Genomic DNA, 22,850 nt, shown 5'->3' on the forward strand with positions numbered 1-22,850 from the left:
TGACTTCTGAATGTGACAGCTTTTGAAGCTTTGTTATTTTATACTGTAACTTTCAGTACTTAGAACTTTATTTAAGCCAAATAGAACATTTTTTAGCAAACAATGACAGTAGAAATATGCCCCCTGCAGTGCCTGACCCTGGATGAAAGTTCTGACATTGTATTATGGCTAGGGACCTGACGCACATGTATAGACTGTATGACTTCAACTTGGACTTCACTGTTCTGATACTTGTATGTTCTCATGGAGCAACTGTATAGAGTTGAGCCAGCTTCTAGGCATCATGATGCAAAAATTGAGATGAGTGAGAGGTCTTTGTGTGGTTAAGGGCATGTTGATTCACTGAGGGGGTATGCCCTAAATACCTAAATGCCCAAATAAATAGTATTCAGGGTACCCAGGCAAGCAGTCTGACTGTTTGTTCTTGTTCCCTAAGATTTTCCATGCTGAGCCTGGAGTTTGATTATATGTGCCAGTATGACTATGTGGAGATTCGTGATGGGGACAATTTGGACAGTCAAATAATAAAGAAATTCTGTGGAAATGAGAGGCCACCTCCCATCCAAAGCACTGGGTCTTCACTCCATGTCCTCTTCCAGTCTGATGGATCCAAGAACTTTGATGGATTTCATGCTGTCTTTGAAGAAATTACAGGTAACCTAATCTAAAAGTAGAACATGCCACTCATTCTCATTAATTCAATTTCACTAATCTCTTTGCCTGTTTTGCTTCATTAAAAACTTTCATGCTGTGTTGCCAACAGCAACTTACATAAAGTCAGTGTGGGGAAGATTCAAAAGCTGTCAGATGGCATGTGAATGTGAGGCTCTTCTAAAAAAGACTGAATTCCTTCTACTTGTGTGAAGAACAATCACATCAGCCAGCAGAGAAAAGCTGCTGTTTTGTGTGATTTTTCTGTTTAAGTTGAAGAATTAAGAGCACAGAGGAAGTAGGGGAAGGAGCATGTGTATCTGCAGTGGCAGAACTGCTCAATGCTGTATGCAGGGGCAGAGTCATTGTCTCAAGCCGCAAAAACCTGATGCAAAGTGTCGTAGATAGTTCAGTGAAAATGCCCTGACAGAATTCTTGTGTTGGCTCATGTACCATTAGGAATTAAAAAAAACCCCAACCAACCAAGACCAAAACAAACAAAAAATCCCCAAGTGTGTACACAGAACAAATTATTTTCTTTAAGGAAAAAAAATGAAGAGGCGTTTCCCATTCTGTGATGATCTCAGTGTTATGAATGACAGAAGTGGGGCTCCAGAATTACTGGTTTCATTACTACTCAGTGCTTCAGTCCCCTACCTTGCTTTCCATAGTTTCAAAATAGCACTGCAAGTGTAGCTGGCTTGTAATTTTGCCATTGGATTAGCAGCAGCCTCCACGCTCTTCCTGGATCTTCCTTATTTAGCTATGTAAGGAATTTTGGTCAAATCTATCTACAGAACTCCTGGCACAGAAGACTAATCAGACTGTGCTGTTTTGCCATAGATAAACCCTGCAGGATCTATGACTCACCATAACTTGCCTTCTGTACACCCTGGTGACCCACATTTCATGAGGCCATCCAGGGTATATATGGCTCAGGAAATTTAGTTAGTTTATATAACACTGACATAAATACACAAACCTGACTCTTAACAATGATCAGAGGTATATCTAGCAATATGAAATGTTCATACTTCTGGATGTAGCTCCTATGCCATTTCTCAGCCTGCCCTGCTCTCCAAATGCCACCTTTAGTACCTGCTAGCAGGAGCAGTTAGCTATTGATAGTTTGCCTGGGCTTACAGCAGGAGAGGTGATATAGAACAAATGAGTGTGGCGTGGGCTATGTTGCATAAGGGCTGCCTACACTCAGGGAACTAACATTTTCCATATGGTGCAAGCTGAATTGGTTCTGTTTTCTCTGCCCAGCAGGGAACACTCGGTATTTGAATATTGTGGAGCACTTTATTTCCGCCCCATTTTGAGTGGTAATTATTCTGAGGCTGTGAGGCTGCAAGTGTGGTAATCCACACAGAGCACATTGTAAAGGGCTTCTCAGAGTTTGTGAGGAGCTCTATTTGTGCACTTTATTATGAGGCTGTTCTGGTCTAATGTGTAGTGCAGTGAAAGGCTTTTCAAACACTCCCAGTGTCTTTTTATGTGAAGCACTAACCTGGCCAGCAGGACCATTTAAGGGAAGAATAGAGTGTGCATGGGGCAGCATAGAATTGAAAGTGGGGGCAGCATAGGATCGAAAGCTCTGGCAGCACATTGAAAACTGAAGCATTTGCCCTGAAATTTCCTTCTGTGCACAGCACTGTGGAAGAGCCAAGGTCCGCAGAACAGATTTCACGGGGCTTACTAAAGCAATTCCCTATGCTGCAGGTGGGAGCAGCAGCAACAGAGGTGATTACAGGATGTGGACTAGAACATGAAGGTGATCTGGTGTCCCCCAGCACCTTAGTGGTGTAGTGGAAAGGACTGAAGAAGTATGTCAAAATTTAATTCCTTCTTTTTCTGCCTCCTCTTCTGGTGAGCTCTGTACTGGCTTAGAATCCATAGTTTGCTGAAGCAGGGGCACTGACTGCAGAGAGATCACTGGTTCAAATTCCAGAAAGGTCTTGATTGATACAAAATAAGCTGCAAAGCCTATATCTCCTTTAGGAAAGGTCACTGTGTGTATAGTTATGAAAGGATGAAACCACACAACCTGCTGTGCTGCCTAGTCTGGAAGCAGGTGCTGTATCCCATCCCATGCCAAGTGTGAAATGGGAACCAGTAATTGGCATGAGTGACTAGAAGTCACTGAACAGAATTCAGATGAGAAGCATGGGAGGCCAGATGGGGAACTATCAGAGTCTCTTAAGGATTAGACATATGCTGGATCCAGTTAGATGAAAGCCAGTTACTGACTTTCAATAAAGCTTTCCTTTCTGTACACACAAGCTAGTGGACATAACATAGTGACTTTAAACATTTGTAGTATTGTCCCTTGTTGTTTGACTTAAGCCAGGAAATCAAGACTCCTTAAAACAGAAAAAATATTTAGTGGTTTTTAGTATCAGGCATTTTATAGGAGAGTATCTGACACTTACCCTTATTCACTTGACTTGCTTACTTTTCCAGAATCAGGACACAAAGCTGGGACAAAGATAAAAGTTCACTAGCTTTAACCAGCGACTACAAAAATATCAGTCTGTAAGGAGTCTTCTAGTTCTCCTTCCCTTTCTCAGTGATATTTTACATAAGTTGTATACAGTACAATTGCTACATATATATTTTATTTTAAAGAATGAATTACTGTCCTTATTCAGGCCCTAATCTTCAATGAGACATGGAAGATATTCATTGCCTGGCCATGTATAAATTGCTCTTACATATCACCACATGAAACCTCCAGAGAAATCTATATGTGGCATCTATATATTTCTTACCTCATGCCATCTGGATAATAAGAAACTTCTCTGAGAGAAGCTGCTCTGAAGTTGGTCCATATGGTGGCAGTGACAGATCCTGGCATCCTGGGGCTTTTCCTGAGCTGGGAGACACCTGAGCAGCTTGTGGGAGGCGCTGAGGAGATCTGCACAGTGCCAGAACAAGCACCCCTCTGTACCCCCGTGCCTTTCAGGGTGCAGCCAGGGTGTGCAGCAGTTCCTGGCGCCTTGGGAGTGCAGGAAGGGCAAGGTCCTGCTGCAGCTGCCGTGCGGAGCCAGGCAGGAATCAGCACCCCCTGAGAGGGGGTGCAGCAGTGGTGTCCCCTCGGCAGGAACCTGTCCTCTGCATGCACCAGGAAGGTGGTGATGACCCAGGCAGGGCTGCCACATAAACATGGAGCCACATTAAACATGCAGGTTTGGCTGCAGGGAGGGCCAGAGCCTGTCTCTTTTGACTCAGTCATCACTGGCAACCTCTCTTCATACACTCCTTGAGCTGAGGCAAGGAGCAAGGCAAGGACTGGGGCAGCAAACTCCTTCCCACCATAAGAGATGATCAGTGTTCAGAGTGAGGTTCCTGAGGAACCTCAACATACATGAGCCTCTGGGACCTGATGACATACATCCCAGAGTCCTGAAGGAAATGGCTGATGTAGTTGTCAAGTCACTTTTCATGATATTTGAAAAGTCCCTGGTGACTGGAAAGGAGATAAAAAGGCAGCCATTTTAAAAAAGGGATAGAAGGAAGGACCACAGAAACTACTGACCTGTCAGCCTCACCTCTGTGCCTGGGAAGTTCATGGAACAGGTCCTCCCAAAAGGAGGACTAAGGCAGATGGAGGGCAGGGAGGTGATTCAGTACAGCCAGAACAGCTTCACCAAGGGCAAGTCCTGCCCTGACCAATCTAGTGGCTTTCTACAGTTGAGGGACTACACCAGTGCACAAGGGAAGGGCTACATATGTTATGTCCATGAACTTTCATGAGGCCTTTGGACATGGCCACAACATCCTTCTGGCTAAACTGGAGAGAGATGGATTTGATGAGTGAACTGTTCAGTGGATGAGGAATTAATTGGATGGTCAGAGCTACAGGGTGGTGGTAAACAGCTCAGTGCCCCAGTGAACATCAGTGACAAGTGGTGTCCCTCAGGGGGCCATATTGTGATTTGGATTTTGTATGGTAACACACTAATGTTTTAGTGATTGTAAAGTAGTGCTACTCTAAATCAAGGACTTTTCATTTTCTTTCACTCTGCCAGTGAGTAAATGCACAAGAAGCTGGGAGGGAGCATGGCCAGAACAACTGACACAAAGTGGCCAAAGGGATATGCCATACCACAGAATATTGTAAAAACTGGGGAGAGTTTGTTGGGAGCATGGTTTGCTGCCTGGGGAGGCCTGGGCTTCAGTCAGTGATATGGTGAACAGCTGTGTTGTGAATAGGTAGTTTTTTCTCTCCAGCATTATTTCTCTCTCTCTCTCCCCCTTTCAATGGAATTATTATTCCTATTATTATTATTATCATCATCATCATATTTTTTTTCATTTCAATTATTGAAGTGTTCATATCTCAACCAATGATGTTTTGTTTTTCTTTCTCAATTCTTCTCCCCTCCAGCAGTGGTGGAGTGAGTAGCAGCATGGTACTTAGCTGCCAGCTGGGATTAAACCACAATAGTTCTATTGGCTCATCTCTTCTTAGAGCAGACATCAAAAAACATGTGGAATGGAAAAACAAGGGAATTTGCTGGTATTTAATGCAGAGTTACACATTCTGATATTAAGTTATGCTGGTGTATACAAACTGTATACAGTTCGATGTGCATCACTGTTAGATTGTTGTATGCAAGAGTTTCCCAGGGACAAAGCAACTCCCAAAATCTAAAACAAGGTCTGAGACACAAAAAAAGACCACAAAAACCATGGATCCCAGAACTGATCCCTAAAGTCTAGGTTGAATGTCAGGAAAAATGTAGGTTGATATTAGACTTTAATTTAGTCTAAGCTCTAAACATTAATTGAACTTGATGTAAATTAATTGTGTTCCATAAATCTTTCTCACCACTTGACTGCAGTTAAAGGAAAATGGTAAAAGTAACGTGTGCTGGGAAAAGAACTGCTTTATCCCTATTAGATCCCTCCTCTAGTAAGTAAGGGCAGAAGACTTTTTGACATGCCTCAGGCCCTTTACTGTGTCTTTCTAACTTCTAACCATGATAATATGTAATTTACCCCAAGACACAGCCACCATGAGGAAAAACAGGTAGGTTCCCCATCCTATGAGAGACTATGAGCATTCTTGCTTTTCTTTTACAGCTTGTTCTTCATCTCCATGTCTTCATGATGGGACATGCATTCTGGACAAAAGCAGCACCTACAAGTGTGCCTGTCTGGCTGGCTATACAGGGAGTCGCTGTGAAAACTGTGAGTACAGGCACTGTGTGCATGACCAGCCTCCAGGGCTCACTGATGCATTCATTGTAAGGAGTGTTGGTGGTGTGTAGGTTTGGTCAGTCACAGATTCAGAGAAGGCACTGAGTTTCTTGTGGCATTTTTAAAGACATGTTTCTTGCAGTTCATGAAGATTTCCACTCAGTCATTCTGGAGCTTTATGTCAATGTGTAAAAAAGTAAAACAGACTTGAAGCCAGGAAACTGCACACAAGAAATCTTTGTAATGGATTAGCCTTTTCAGACAGAAGTATCTCTGCCTGCTGCTTTCCACTATGTGCATCAGCTGTTCTCTACTGAAAACACATACCCCAGCTGAGCCCTGTACTTAATGCTCTAGACTGAGTTAGTCATAGGAAATTCATCTTTCCTCACATTCCCCTGGAAAGCAGAATTTTGGCACCATGAATGGAAGAGATTTGGGATCAAAACAAATGGAAAAGGGTAGATTCTGTTCATATCTGCACCTATAGTCACACACCTGGTTTTGTCCTGACAAGTGAATTGTAAAATTAGTGGATTCAAATCAATTGTCTGTTCCAGTGATTTACTTCTTCTTGCATGAGAATATCTTCCTCTAACAGAGCTCAAAAGAGCCTGAGGGAGTAAGAATTTTGCAATATATGCCATGATAAAAGCTGTATCATCTATACTAGCTGAAAGGAACATTCTGCAATACTTAAAGTCACTGAGCTAATCCTGGAAGATTTCACTGATAGTGGTGAAATCCACTTGGGATCATATTTAGCCCAAGACAGAAAGCATGGCTTACGCTATCCTGCTGTGGCATTCCTCTGGCCCTAAGGCACACAAATGACATTGTATCAATAGAGATATGAAAACAGGAGGGACAGATAAGTGCATGTAATGGGAAGCAGAGTTTTCAGTTCTATGTCAAAGGAACTAATATACACCAAACTTCACTTCAAAATCTTTTCCCTATGTATGCCATTGTTAGGAGTGGATTTATCTCCTGGAATTTATTTTATCTCATCAGGGCAGTTAAATCATAGTGGCATGATATCTCCTTTGATGATTCATTTTGAGGTAAAAGACTTTTCAATTTCTACACATGCAGAAGTAGCTCAGACATGAGGAGAGGTTGCTTCATATTTTCCAGAAACCTGAAAAAAAAATTGTTTCTGAACAGATTGCACAGATTTCTGGTATGTTTTCTTTAGGGAAGAGGTTGCTAAAAAGTGGAAGTTCCTGACCTCAGGACTAAGAGTGTCTGGCTCTTCTGCTAACAGCCTCTTTCCTGTGAGTAGTTGTTTAGCAGGTCATTTAGGGACTAGAAACTCCTGAGCTCTTTGCAACTGCTCAGCAAGATTAGTTCTGCTCCTTTAGAACAGAGTGAGGGAAAAAAAAAAAAAAAAAAAAAAGGAAAGATTCCTGTCTGATTCAGAACCAACCAAAATTTCAAATAATTACATTTCCAGCAAACCTCAGCCCTAGTTTTGGCAGGCTCTACAGTACAGGCAAGGCAAAGAATGAAGCTCAGATTCTTTTACTGACTTTCTTTTGTAATTCCAGTGTAGAAGCTTCACCCATGCAAACAACAGGGGAGATAGTTGAAAAACAATAGGATGGGATTTCTGTCACTGTAAGCAATGAAAGGTACAGGTACTAACAGGATGAAAGAGAGGAGACACTTAAACATATAGACAGTAAGATTTTTAACTTAAAGAGAATCTTTTAATTTGATTTGTAAAAGAACAACTTTGGTGGATAAAATTCTGCTACATTATGATGTTTGTGGCTATATGTTTGCCTTTTGCTTATGCTAGGCATAATATTGTTTTCCAGCATCTATATTACTGCCTTCTCTGTGAATAGCAAACCTCACAGTTAGAAAACATCATGGCAAATCTTTTTTCTCTCCAGCCTCAAGTCATTTTTTTTCTTAAGATATTTCCTTCAGTTTTGCCAAAATGCATCCTAAGTATTTTCCAATGTATGGGGAGAAAAGCCAGAAAATTAAAGTTTGATTTGGTTTTTTAAGAACAAAAGGAAGAATGGGGAAAAATATCTATGGCTGCAATTCTTACAAAGCTAATTGTGGTTTCCTGAACAGACTTTTAGTTTAAATGTTAAAGAGAGAATGTGTTTTCCTCAGAATCTTTCTTTCTGTTAGGTCTTTCAGCAAAAGTGCTGTCTTTTGAGGTAGAGACAAAAGAAATAAATTTATTTCTGCAGAAATCTGTCATAAAATAGTCACTTTTGGAGTATGGAACACGAGTTTGGGCACTATAAGACTGACTTTATTTCAGTCTGGTTTTCTTGAAACCAGGTGCAATCCCATTAAAGTTAATGGATGAAAAATAAGCATAAGAGAGAAGAAAATTAGAGCCCCTTAATGTTAAGTGCATGTAGAAGCTCTGAGGTGGTGGAACAGAAGGCACCCAGAGAAATAGGAGGGTTTTAAAGAAATCCAAGGGACATGGTTCAGATGAAGAGAGACTGTGGGATTATCTCAGGAATGAGTTAAGGCCAAATTAAACAAATTTAGCAATGAGTATTTCATGACAGAATCAGAAATGGGGTTTTTTTTCCCTTACCATTCCAATGCAGCTCTATCTTTTTGTCTGTTACCAAGTTTAATTTTAAAGATGTAGGAATCACTATTGGAATTATGGAAATCACCTTAATGAGATAAACCACAGGGAACCTATTGTTTCCTCTATTAAATTAAATTCCATCTATTTAGCAGGATGATCAGCATTGGTCAAGCTGCTTTCCTGGGGTCATATTTAACCCTAATTGCCCTGCCACTACAATCTGCAATATTAATAAAATAATCCAAGGTGCAGGTTACTTACAGCTAGCAGTCTCTTTTATCTTCTACTATGGCAGCCAAGAAATTAACATTTTGTTTACAATTTAAAGGGCTAATATAGTGAATTAAAGGTTTCAACAGCATGGAGTGAAACATAGGCATTTATCTTTCTGACAGCTGCTAATATATTTCAGTCAGTCCCGTTTCGGGGCCAGAAATATTTTAGATAGATATGTATTATTTCACTCCTGAGAGCATTTAAAAAAATTTATATGAAATTGTAAAACAAATGCTAACCTTCTATCTTCTGACCCAAAACACAATAAACACAAATCCTAAAGATAGCAAGAAATACCTTCTTAAAATAAGCATACTTTGCTGTCATGATACAGTAGGTAGATAAAACTAACTCCTGTTTTAAATACTTGGGCTCTTTCTGACCTTAAAATGAATTTGCAGTATACCTACATCCCCCTCCCCGTGACCCCTTAGCCATGCTGACATGACTGAGAGCAAACTCAGGCTTTTCTATTTGACCTTTGTATATTCTAATGCTGTCAGAGGCATTAGGAACCCACGAAATTAGATAATCTTGTTCTTCTAGCATACAAATACACTGAGACAAACCAGCAACTTCATCAAAAGATGCAGGGGAAAAGTAAGAAGCTGACTAGTGCACAACCTGCCTGCTAAAAACCATCCACTCTTGTGTCAGAATGCCCATGACTCTGTGCAGTGTGACAACTACTTGCCCAACTCAAACTAAGAAAGGTCTTTTCCAAAGTTGCCCTGTTGAGTTGGCCTGCTGAGGATGCAGCTGTAGAGACAGTATTGCTGGTACCCCATAGCAAATGCTCTTGCCCTGTGCTTGTCCTCCTCCTAGAACGGGCTGTTCTGACTCAGAGTCCTCCCAGGGCTTGCTGGCCCCAAAGCAAGGGACCTTGACCTCATCCTGCCCAGAAATTTCCTGTTACCTTTATTTCAAACAAAGCCAGGCAAACTGGAGTTCCTACGCAAATAAGTAGAGTTTCACTGAATGGGGAATTCAGAGCTGAGATCTGATTTCCATTTTTATTCTGTTTCTTGCTCCTGTCTGCCAAGTAGGAGAGGTTTGTTCTGCATCCTAATGAAGAGTCTAATCCAACTGACAGAACTGTATAAACTAACTCCTTGCTGTAGCCTTTGATGTTGCTAGGGCTGGCCTTACTGTGTGCCAACAGGCCCCTGAATATAGCTTTCAGGCCTTTCCCCACAGCTGATAAAATCCACTTCCATCCTTTTTGGCCCCATATATCTGTGACTTGGGCTGGCTCTTAGGGATGTGCTCATCCTGTCAGAGTCTGCTTATATCTAAAATAGGGAGGAAGCATAACATCCCACCAACCACACCTCACCCCTGTTCTGCTGTGGGAGAAAGGAGCCCAGCTGTCAGTGCTTGGCATAAGCTCGACAGAGTTTGAAATCCAGCAGAGCTGAGGATGAGGCACTGGGGAGAGGTTCTGGGCATTGAACCTAGGTTTAGGTTTTCTTACCTAACTTTAGATATGTAATGCAGAGTTTTCTAATAGCATGCTTGGAGGGTTTTTTTTTAATATAATTTTGTCAGAAATATTCTTAGTAATAGATTTCAAGGAGTGCCATAATCACTGTGTAAGTGTATAATTACATTATATCAGTGTGTAATCACTTCACCATTTACAGCTCACATGTGTTATACCTTACCTACACTGCATGATTACAATGGAGAACTTCAGGTATAATTAAATAAAAACCCCTGAGTCCTTTCTTGCAGTGTTGTACTAGAAATTAGTCCTATTCCAGCTAGAGAAAATGTTCCAAATAGAAATATGACTCTTAATTTTCCTGCTCCTGGGATTGCCATTGGGTCTTTTTTGTTTGTTTGATTGGTTGGGTTTTTTGTTTGTTTGTGGGTTTTTTCCTTTGTTTTTTTTTTTTTTTTTTTTTTTTTTTTTGTTTTGTTTTGTTTGTTTGTTGGGCTTCACTTGAATTTTCCAGTGGAAAATGGCTTGTTTTCTAAAGGGATTTTTTAGATTTTTTTTAAAGGGACAGAGTTCTTCCTCACTTGTGTCAAGGTCACATTTTTTGTGTGGTCATGTCAAAGATATGAGATTATTGCCACTCCTTCTCCACCACATTTCCATTGTCCCTCCTATTGGGATATGTGTATGGGATAGGAAATAAAACCCTCCTTCTACTGTTGAAGGACATATATACCCGCTAAGGCTATTGGCTTTTTTTCACTGTTACAATCCAAGGGATTTTGTGTGTCTTGAGAGCCACACAAAAACCTTTCACTCAGTGTGGCAGTTCTTAGGTTTTGCAGATCCATTAGGGGCTGCAGGCTGAAGCTTAACACAGCACCACCCTTTAGCTTGTCATGCAGCAGCTCTGTAGTGTGACCACAGAATGGTCTCAGAGGTGGCTGTTTTCCAGAACTTTCCTGGAACTGCCTCTGAGAGGCAACATAATATAGAGAGGTTTTTAATAAATCACTTCAGAGTTCAGTTCTGGGGGCATAATGCCCTCTCTTGTTTTACTGAGCTGTTCAGAAGAACATTGTGATGCTGTGTAGATGTTTGCTAGGATGTTAGCAAACATACATCCTGCCCAATAACATACTCACTGCCCCACAGTACACTCCTTTCCAGGAAAATTATGTGCTTAAAAGGCAATCTGTATTGGTTAGTGACCAGTGCAGGAATTTGAAGGGCTTGTGTTGAGATGGAGGTAGAGATTTCTGCTCCCAGTTTTCACTTCAGTATATTTTCTGGAGATTTCTCCCTTGGTTAGAAAGATGTTGGAAATGCTCACAGAGAAACCACCTGCCAAACCACTACGCACTATGTGTGGTGATTTAAGATATCCTAACATCAGTTCTGGGTTGTCTTAATTCACTGAGCAATAAACTAAAGCTGTGCAGCTCGTGTTACACAAACAGCCAAGATGCCTCATGGGAGGACAGAAACACCTAAGAGAAAAATGATGTTGTTGGCTGAGGATGGATATTGCTACAAACATCTGAAACAGCCACTAAACAACAGCTGCTGTAAATCAACCTGCAAAAATCAGGTCCCCAAGACTGGCCCTTCCCTCAGTTCCATCAGTAAGAATGTTGGATTGGGTAAATCACACACTCTCTGGGAGGAAGGTGCTCATACCATTTACCAGTGTTTGATCTCATAATACTTTTATAGTGTCTTGAAACTCCAGTGAGTGTCACTGACAGCAAGGCTGAAAGAGACAGAACATCTGCTTTACTGAGAACTCCTCTTGTTGCTTTGTTATTTTCTCAGTGTCAATTAACTAGACAATTCTTTTAGTTTTTCAGAAAGTGAAACATATCTAGTAAAACTCCATGGTATTCTGCCCAGAGCACAGCCCCAGGCATAGCCAACATCTAAATAAACAAGAAATTGTCTCTTTGTAAATGCAGTCTATCCAAGGACAGGCCTGCCACAGGAAAAGAAGTGTATTTCTAAACTACATTAAATATATTCATAGCCATCTCTCTTTGCCCACCTCAAAACAATATTGAACTTTTTCCTCAGCCTGCTAAGGCATCTTAGAGATGAAACCATCCATAGGATTCTCCCTGGTATGGCTTGCCATGTGGAAGGATGAATCAGTGTCAGGAGGACAGGTTGGACCAAGCTACATCTCAGGCATTTCCCCACACTGGATGGGACAAAGATACTTTTGCCTGTCATTTCACCACTGAATCACTGAGGAGGCTGAGTCTTTCTGAAAAGCCTCCTCTAAAGCATGGCATAAACCAGCTCTTCAGCACATAATGACTGCCTGCAGCCCAAAAACCAGTCTGCACCACTGGCACACTTCAAGCTCACCCCCACCTTTTCCAAAGGTCACAGAGTAGGGGGATGGAACATTTGCTAATTTGCTGATGGAGATGCTTTCTGCCTCTGAGCTGAGTGTGAGATGTAACTTTTGGGTTTTTTGGAGTTAGAAGAACTGAGAGAAGGGCCCAAAGTAGATTATAGATTTGGGATCTTTGTCTCTATCAACCATTCATCACTGTTGGCTAGGTGAGCTAGCCTCCCTCACCTACTTCACCACCATCCTAATCCTCTTCCCCATTACTGGACCTCTAGAAAAACAAAATACTCAATTTCTAAAAATACTCTAATAGTTTAGAAAAAACATTGGTCTTCTGAACCAATGAGTGAAGACTACACCTCTTCTTAGAATTCCACAAATCACCTCAGAAAAAAAGGATTTAAACCTCTATCTCCAACTCTCAAAGCTGGTATTTTGCATCAAACTATTCTCTGATTTCTACCCTTAAACTGCTTGAATGACCCTGTCAGATAACCCTCACACAAGTTCCAAAACAACAAATAAAGGTAGTAACAGCCCCCACCAAAACTATCCTCACCCTGCAAGAATAAATCATAGCTACACTAAAATCTGTTTGAACAGAAAGAATATCCCACTATCAACAGCAGCCACCCCGAACTATCAGCATTCAGTAAACTCCCCCAAAAACTACCTCCAAGAACTAAAACTATTCCCACACCATCACAACCAATCCCCCCAAGTATCTGACAAGGATCTGCCACTAAAGAAAAAGAATAAACTTAATCCACTGACATGCCACCCAAATAAACCATAAACAACACCAAAGACATAAAGGAGATCCCCAAACTCAACAACCACCCACCCCCCACAACAGATGCCAACACCAAACCTACCTCTTCAGAATTGAGTGATGGGTTGTATGCAACTGCTAACCCTCCAAAACAAAGCACAGCCCTAAGAAAAGTACAAAATAGGTCATAATTGTTCCTGCTTGGCCTCTCTCCAGTGTCTATGGCCTGAAAACACGTCGTCGTAAGCTTCATTTGCAGGAACCCTCCCAAAATACAACTTTGCTTTTTTTTTCTTCCCTCTCCTGCCCTTCTGTTCAGTCCTCTCTGAAGACTGCTGATACACTGTTTGTACTTCTGGGGTGCAAGCATACAGACTGCAGCTCTTGCAGTGCTTTGGGGTAACCTTAAAACTACTGTGAGACTTAGCTGAAATAATCAGAATTCTTCAATGCTTACAGTTTTGTTCTTTCCCTTCCCCCTCCCTCCAAATTCATTAAGAGGCTTTGTTCTTCCTTGAGGATTATACACTCAAATACATCTGAGGCAACTGCCTTACTTCCCTTCACGAAAATCATTGCATGGTCTTCCATGCTGTTTGCTGGTGATGCAAAACACTGCCAAGGCAGCATGGCCCCAGGAGGCAGGAATGATGACAACATCAACCAGGCAGAATCCCACTTGTGCTTTCTTACGACTCCCACTTTCCACTTGGGTTCCTTCAAGAGCTCAGAAACTGCATTTCACAGCCAATCAAATTGCCCTGCTACTTCCTTAGTACTCTTCTGCTTTTCAGTTCCCTTCATTTCCTTTCCCTATACTCTCATCTCAGTGCTTGGTAATTGCAATCTCTTTTTCTAAAATGGGCAATGCCAGATCTTACTTCCTGTATGAAATTCAGCTCAGATCCCTGCTAAAAGGCTGAATGAAATATTCTGTCAGCTATGCCAAGGTGAATCTATATCATTATATATTGTTCTCTTGTTTCAGTTAATGCACCTTCAGAAACATTTTTTCACAGCAATATGCATTTGTTTAGAGTGCCTTTTCCATCCAGTATTGCTTGGGCTTGTCCCTGTTTATTTGGAAAGATGACATTTCCACAATGAAACACCTCAGGATTATTTACTCTCTCATTTGTAATTTGATGTAATAATGAGCACACCTGCTTCTTGCCCTATAATCTTCCCCCTGAGCAGACAGTGCTCTCCCCTGCAGGATGATATTGTGATTTTTTTCCAAGGGACACATTAGAGAACTTATGGTAAATATTAGTTCTTGCTACTGATAGAGAAAATGAATGTTGAGGATTGTTAGGATTTCATTCACTCCAGTATCCCATGCACAAACAGGTCCAGTTGTGTAATTAAATAGGCCATCCAAGTACCGGAAAGGTTGTATCCAGAGACACAGCCTTCTAAGGGCTAAGAACAATGCTGATAAAGATCAAGTGGCTAATTGTAAGCAACAGCCTCCAAATTGCCTCCGGATGAATAAATCACAGTGAGTGATCCAAGCATATTTTCTCATGGATACGGTCTCATTCACAGAGGCAGGGAGTTAGAAAACATCAGGGGCAACTTCCAATTGGCTGGAAGGGAATGAAAAGATTTGGTTTTCAGTAGGGATTACGTCATAATTTTGTGTAATTATTCCTAGCTGGTGGAACTACTGCAAAAGCAAAGAGGCCCAGAGAGCAGGACTGGAAACCTACTCTCTGGTTCTTGGAGCTGGTTGATCAGCCACTCTTGTTATGATTTCCTTTGACATTTCCAAGAGTAATGTGAGGACTGACAAAATGCAACAATGAGAGGTGATTTGAACTTCCAGGACTCTTTCATGGGGAATAAATTAAGGCCAAAGACCTTTGTAATGAATAGCTTGTCCCAGCACTTCTGCATGAGCTGTGGCAGGAGCTGGGCATGGAGCTGGGAGGATGTGTCCTGGGACATCACAGGAGGCATGAAGAAGGTTAGAGTGCTTCCTCTCTTTTGTAACACAAGTGACTGAGGGCAGAGATAGTTTATCAAAAATCATCCCTTGCCAAAAACCTAAATGGAGGCTACTGTAATGCACGCTCACACTTTTGGGGAATGATTGTTACTCCTTCAGGACTTGTACTTGATACTAAAGGCCAAGTTCCTGAGGGATACTGGCTCTTTTAGCTATTGCAATCACCATGACATGAGCACTTCTGTGGAACCTAGACTTGAATAAGTGCTTGTGGTAACACAGAGGCTTGAGGTACCTCTGAGACCCCTGCCTAGAGCCTCACCCACTCCTTGCTGAGTCTGTGGTGACAGGCATGACCAAGTAGAGCAGAGCTCATTTGATACGTGGCTGTAGCTGTTTCAGAAAACACTGCCATTCCTGTGAAGCCCTTTTGATCACATTAGTTTCCATGCCCTTTCCTGTACAGGACCTACTGTGGTGTTTCCAATCATTTGCTCTCTGCTATGAGAGTCTTGCTTAAAAAAAATTAGTTTTCAATCCAAACCTTAGCACTCTTGGCTTTCCTTGTTCAGCCCCATCTAATTTCTGGTTCTAAAAGTTGCAGCCACATTCTTTTTTCATCTAAAGTGCAGAGCCTGTCAGCTCCAAAAAGTAAAAGTTTTGAGTGGAGTCAGAGAAGACAAGCGAGCATTCTAGTCATCACCAGCCCCCTCAGACACAGCCCGTGTAAACACACACCACCCCCAGAAAGCATTTTCTTCAGAGTCCTGACCAAGACCACCTGTCCTCTAAAGCTGTTCAGCTCCCAGCAGTCTGTTCCTGCTGTGGGGAAGAATGAAGATCACGTGGCAAAGTTAATGCCATCGAGCTTCTCTGGCTCCCATTCACATCCAGCTCTTGCCAGAATTTGGAGCAGAACAGCTGGGCTCCTTCGTGTGGATTCTTAGTCATTAGTGCTCTCCAGTGCAGGAGAGGTGGGATGTTCAGGGAGGTGTGAAAGAATGTTAGCTTCTTTATGCTGGATCCTGCAGTGTTTGCTCCATTTATTCAGGAGATGTTGAGCTGAGAGTTGCTCTTGAGAACAGCATCAGGAGATGCCAGGCTCTTTCCTGAGTATAAGTACCATCACTTTGAGTTGAGCTCCTTGTAGAAACAAAGCCTGTGCTGAAACAATTGTAGGCTCAGAGAGTGTCAGCAGTGTCTCAGGACATTCCCACCACAGTTTACACATTTTGCTCTATGAGGCACTACAGGATCTCACAAACACTATGATGCTATGAGCAGATTTATGATATGCCCATGATCCCAGCATGCAGAGAACCTTGAAGGCAGACAGGAGCCAGACAAGAACACTGGGACTCCTAAAGAATCAGTCTGGAGGCAGGGTTCATACCTCATACTGTGTGTGACCTGATACAAGAAGGTCTCTAATGAGCAGAGAAGAATGCACAGCCACACTGCCTCAGGATGGCAGGATAGCCTGACACTCCTAATGCAGATTATTGTATCAAATCCACTGCCAAACTCATAGGCTGGTATGAAAGCCCTGTGCACTACTTATGAGAAGCAGTAGAAAAGCAGGTCTGAGCACTCTGAGCCATGGCCTCCAGGAATCCCTCACCTCATTCCCTCTTGGAGGATTACAGCCATTCTAAAAATATTTTGGCAGCCAATATCCTTATGCTTTTGGCTACAGTTAGTCTCTGTGGGCTTCTGTGTTAGGCATTAACCATCTCTGGCTGCTATGCCAAGCTGCCAAAGGAGGATGTTTCTGGAGAGCCATCTGAGTCCTCCCCCATGGCAGTTCTTCTCTGCTGGCAAACCTTGTGAGAACCTGGGGTGTCCTCACCTTGTGGATGCATGCTGGGGAGAGAAGGGACAAGCATAGGAATCGGAGATTTGGACTGACATCAGAGACATGGACCCGACCGAGCTCATGGGCCAACATTAGGAAATAAGCTCTGTTTCAAGTGAAGACTACAGATGTTGTCTGAATTCAGAAGAGCTCTTTACACATGGGGCTTTGCAAAAAAATTTCACAATACCCAGCACTAACTGCTGAGCTGCTCATGTCTGGGTCCCTCCTTAACTCACATGCTTTGTGTTCAGACACTCTGGGCTTTCTGCTCCCATATGGCTCCACCTCCTTTGGACAAAACCCTGCTGCTGATAACAGTTTGTTGATTACTGAATGGTATAATAATTACTGCTGACTTCTGCACAAAGTCAGGTCAGTTTAAGTGTAAATGTAGTAAGAATATCAGGACATGACAGGACTGTTCCTAGCTCTGTCAGTCACTCTCTGCTTGCCTTCAGGTTAATCACTTGATAACTCCATGCTGGAGTAAAATTCCAATAGTAAAATTCCAATATGCTAATGTTATAAAATTTTTGGAAAAACAGATATTACTGTTATGTAATGATACTCAGGGAATCAGGCTTGCCCTCTAAACAAAACTTAAGCCAAGGAAAAGAATTTGATCAAATCAGACTTACACTCAAAACGGCAAACAGGATGGGATTTGCCACTATTGACTTTAGCAGGCTTGGCTGTAGGCAGCCTTTGCAAATACCAGTGAGCTGTATGAAGTGCATGTAGGTGGAGCTGGCTGGGAGTTTTCTGTTAGAATGGTTTCATAACAGTAAATTTCAAAGAAATTTGTATAATCTGTTGTATTTTTCCTTTCAGTTTTGTTTTCTTAATCACAGAGAGGAAAAAAAAAGTCACTTCCACATCCTCTGCATATTGTGCTCCCTCCAGCAACAGGATCCTGGAGCCACATTTTTCAGGCTTCTAGGTCCTCTAGCTCCAGAGCACTTGTTGGGGACTGCTGTGAAACCATGAAAAATCCAAAGCTCAGATCCAAATCCTGATGCTCAGGATCCCTGTGCAGGCGTTTTTCTGGCTCAGGGGCTGCTGTGACTTTTAGCAGCATGCAGGGTAATGACAGCACTCACTGGGGAACAGAATGTAATTTAGGCTTCCTCCAGACAAAATGTCCTCTTTTTGAGGATAGCTATTTCAATTTCTTCAGTTTCAGTCTATCAGGCTTTCTCTGACAGTCATTAGGATGGTTTAGGTGGCATGGTGGCCCCAGGGGTTCCAGCCTAAGTCCACAACTGTTTTTCTGCAGAAAGATGCTAGGATTCCTAACAGCAGAAGCTGCTCTTAATCCCCTGCTGGTTACCAAGTGCAGTTTCTGTGACCATTTTCAGTGTTTGGCCTCCTGAGCATACCAGCACAGCTTATGCAAAAGCAACATTACAAGCACCTAGAAGAGCTCTGTGGCCCCCAACACAAAAAGGATGTGGATGTGTAAGAACAAGCCCAGGGGAGAGCCAGGAAGAGGATTAGGCTGGAGCACCTCTCCTATGAGAACAGGCTGAGAGAGCTGGGGTTGTTCAGCCTGGAGAAGAGAAGGCTCTGGAAAGATCTTATAGCAGCTTTCCAGTACCTGAAGGGGGCTACAAGAGATCTGGAGAGAGACTTTCCACAAGGGCAGATAGTGATAGGACAAGGGAGAATAGCTTTAAGCAGAAGGAAGGTAGATTTAGGTTAGATATCAAGAAGGAATTCTTTACTGTGAGAGTGGTGAGGCACTGGCACAGATTGGCCAGGGAAGCTGTGGATGCCCCATCCTTGGCAGTGTTCAAGGCCAGGCTGGATGGGGCTTTGAGCAACCTGCTTTAATGACAGGTACCTTGCTCATGGCAGGGAGGTTGGAACCAGATGATCTTTAGGATCACTTCCAACCCAAACCATGCAATAATGCTATAAAAAATGTTCAGAGCTATACTACATAGGCAAAATGTGCTATATACATTAGCACAGCTCAGCCTGAAAACCAAACTCTGACTTGGGAATATGCAAGTAGCAATATTAAAATATTTTGTAAGCAAATTAAGAGCAAAATTCCATACAAGCTCTTGCACCCCATTTCAGGGAGGGACAAAAAGGTAAATATAAACCTTTTTTTAGTACCAGCAATGAGAAATGAGATTTATTTCAGGCATGCAATATATTATTGAAAGATTGTGCAGAATATAGAGATAATAAGTTATATGTATGAAAGGATATATATTATTTAACAAAGTGGGTGAGAGGAAGGCAGCAGAAAAAAATAGTGTTCATTTAATGAAGAGACTGGGACAAAAGCAAATGATAATTCCATCAGGCAGGATTTGAAGGATATTGGAGAGAGAAAAGTGTGGCTCAAGAGATCATCTAATTTATCTCACTGGTGATAAAATGAGCCTGAAGACTATTTCTAAATGGCAGATAATTCTGATCTAAGGAATGTCTCTTACATATAATTTAAAAGGGAAAGGAATTTGTACTGTTATTATTAATAATAGAATATTTTGCTTAAAAATTCAGGAACTTACTGTTCCTCTAGTCAAGTTTTTCTCAGATTGAGGAAAGTTATCCATGAAATGTGAAGCTATTTTAATGTTTCATATGGGCCAGAAATTGTTTTCTTTTTCCTAAGAGACCAAAGTAAGAGGCAAGAAGTATAATAAGTTTTATCAGGAATGTGTGAGTTTGTGATATAAACACTTGAGGCAGCTCTGGTTTTTATTATCTAACAGCTGTTCTGTCACAACTGAGCATTTCTGCCAGAGGAGCCTGTAACAACTCTCTCATATACCTTCCTACTTTGCTCTCAACCCAAAATTGACCTCAAACCCTAAAGTGGCAAAGGTTACCTACATGGCTGTATAAATTGTGGAACTTCCCAGGAACAACACTGTGTAGCAAAATAAGGAAAAAATTAAAACAAACAAAAATCTCTCTGCTTATGATGTGTTTGCTGATGTTGCTCCGTTTCTTACATTTCTGTTCCATTTTTTTTAGCCGGAGTTTCTGTTTTCAAATGACAAGAATCATAAAGTTTCTACTTACATCCTACTGTGCCTTTCCAACATTTGTCAAGAAGACTTTTAAATTTTTTTTTTGAGTAAAAATTATCCTGTTTCTAATTTGATCCTGCTTGAATATACTTCTTTGTCCTCCTTTAAGCATTTTAATGTATCCTTTCTCTTTTTTACATTTTCAATCATGATAGTTTTTAACTTTTGCATGAGCAGGCTGGTCATTCTTAGCTCTTAATCACTTTCAGGATTATTTTCCCCCAACATTAGTTTTACCTTTCTAGATGTAAATTCACCTGGATCTTTGTAGATCTGATGACATCCTGGCAGGAAGAATGGGATCAGCCTGACCTTCATGGAGTCTCTGGGCTGCTCAGATGTTTTTCACAGAACTTGAATGAATGTCTTTCATATTTGGCTGTCCATTACCACCTCTTCCTAGAATTCTGTAGACATCTAGTCCATTTTCTGGGTTCCTGGTGGGTTTGGTCCAAGAGGAAGGTGCAGAGGTTGAACGCTTGACACATGCCCAATTTGTCCCAAGGGCAGGAAGCCAGAGTCAGAGGGCAGTAGGAATGTTTGGGTTTTTTTCCTGTGGAGCAGAGCAGTTTAACTAGTGGCCTAGGAATGGTTCAGGCTCATGGAGTGCTCCTGGCCAGCTCACCATGTGCTTCCCAAGGAAATGCTGTCCAAAGAGCTCATAGCCCTGTCTGTGCTGCAGCAGTCAGGCTAGACCAGGCACAGGTACAGCTGGGATGGGGGTGGCTGGAGGTGACTGGGAGCTGTGACGGGGATCATGCACAGAAAGAGGAGTGATATTCAAAATTCTCAGTCCATCCTGCCTAAGCAAGGGAATCTGAAATCATATCAAATACCATAGAAAGCTTAGAACCTGAAGAGAAGTGGGTCAGATAATATGGTTGGATTTTATGACTAATGTGTATCCAGAGGGCAGAGCTAGGTATGAATGACATTTACAAAATGTTCTTTTACTTTCTTTTTGACTTCAGAGAAATGTCTGTTGGAGAGCTGGATTTAGTTGTACACCAGGAGAGAATATAGAAAGACTTCAATAAAATATCTCAAACAAAGAAGGCTGTCTGAAAATTCAATGAAATACACTGCCCATTCTGAAAGATGTAAGAACCAGTCAAATTCACATTTGATGGGAAGCTATCCACAAAAAAATAATATAGACTTGGATGAAACACGTGGGGGCTAGGACTGCCTTCATAATAACTCTACAAATCTCCATTGCCTGAAGTGTTCACAAGTAAAGGGAAAAGGTGGAAAAGAGCTCCCTGAAACACATAGGTGAAAGGGATAAAACGCAAGTCAAACTGAAGAAGAAAAAACCTATAGAGTTCAAACCAAAGCAGTAAATGCAGGCACTAGAGTAACTGTATGAGACTTTCAGAGTAGATAATATCACTGGAAACACAGAGCTCAGCTGTGAGACTGAGATGCAGGGAACATCTCAAGATTCAAAACCACATATAATTTGTAGAGAGAAAGAATGAGATTAAAAATGATCCATAGGAAAAAATTAATGGAGTGGCTCTGTCTCCAGTGGCAAATTCATCCCTGTGTAACAAGAGAACAGACAACCAGTACTAGAGGCATGGGTAACAAAATGGACACATCTATTAATAATGCTGAGGTGTTTGCCACCAGAGAAACCCTACAGTGGCTCTGTGACACACGTGGGTATGAGCTAATGCTTGTGACATCCCTGTGATGAAAGGGGTGCTCTCATTTGTCACATACAGCAGATGAAGCAACCTACCTACAACCACATTTCTTTAGCTATGATTAGATCTCATGACCTTCTGCCTCCATGTCCTCTGCTCTAGTCCATAGTTCAGTATTAAATGAATCTGTGTATGAAATACTGAATTTACATCATAAATTAAAGAGAATTGTTCCAGCTGGTTCCCAAGGGGGCAGAGAATCTAAAGAAAGTCTGGCAACAAACAAATCAAAAGGATGAGAAACTAAATCTCTTCAGTACTTAGGGAGTGAACAAGGACAGATACTGGTAGTTAGAAGGCAAGGGTAGCTTGGTGACATTTTTTTCCAGGATGGACCAAGAACACAAAAACACCAAAATATTTATTCTGCAGAGCTGAACTGGATCATAGGCAAAACAGAAAACCTGTATTTATGACAAAAAGTAGAAGTCTGAGAGGTGCACAGATGGTTGGTCTAGTTTTCTCATTTGACAAGCTGAATGTGACTTTACATTGAAAGAAAGAAATGTAAATGTAGGGAAATGGATGGCTGCTCAGAGAAAGATATGGAGGGAGTGACTGGGAATACAGATATCATGAGTGGGAAGATGAGTATTCTGAGAACTTAAAACACCTAGAAATTCTATGTTCCTATTGTTTACGTTTCATTTATCTACGTGCTTATGTGTACACATATCCACCCATATATGTATATATATGTGTCTATATTTCACTTAACATCAAGGGCTAGGAATTAATTTTTAAAAGTTTTTTCTCATTATTCTTTTGCTAGTGATGACATTAATGAAGAATACTAGTAGCCAAGAGGAAATGCTGACCTCCCCTAACTGGACATGATTTGATTAGGAGCATAATAGTCCAGGCCTCACTCTAATGCTTAATTGTTAGACAGTTTTTCTTGCCAAGATCTTTACTCACTAGTGCACAAATGATTCTTCCAGCTCATTGTTTGATGTTTTCTTTATGTGAATCATTGGATGGTCCACAGTGCATATAC

At 41.5% G+C, this 22,850-nt stretch overlaps 1 protein-coding gene across 3 annotated transcripts in view; it reads left to right on the top strand.

The window, feature by feature from the left end:
• Positions 1-22,850, top strand: part of PAMR1 (peptidase domain containing associated with muscle regeneration 1) — a 56,489-nt gene that overhangs the window by 20,566 nt on the left and 13,073 nt on the right. For all 3 annotated transcript variants that reach the window (XM_064714674.1, XM_064714675.1, XM_064714676.1), the window contains 2 exons: positions 437-654; positions 5,743-5,850. In XM_064714674.1, the coding sequence (XP_064570744.1) occupies positions 437-654; positions 5,743-5,850 (326 nt within the window). The remainder of the gene's footprint in view (positions 1-436; positions 655-5,742; positions 5,851-22,850) is intronic.

Source organism: Zonotrichia leucophrys, chromosome 5 (genome assembly GCF_028769735.1).
Source record: "Zonotrichia leucophrys gambelii isolate GWCS_2022_RI chromosome 5, RI_Zleu_2.0, whole genome shotgun sequence".
Classification (NCBI taxonomy): domain Eukaryota; kingdom Metazoa; phylum Chordata; class Aves; order Passeriformes; family Passerellidae; genus Zonotrichia; species Zonotrichia leucophrys.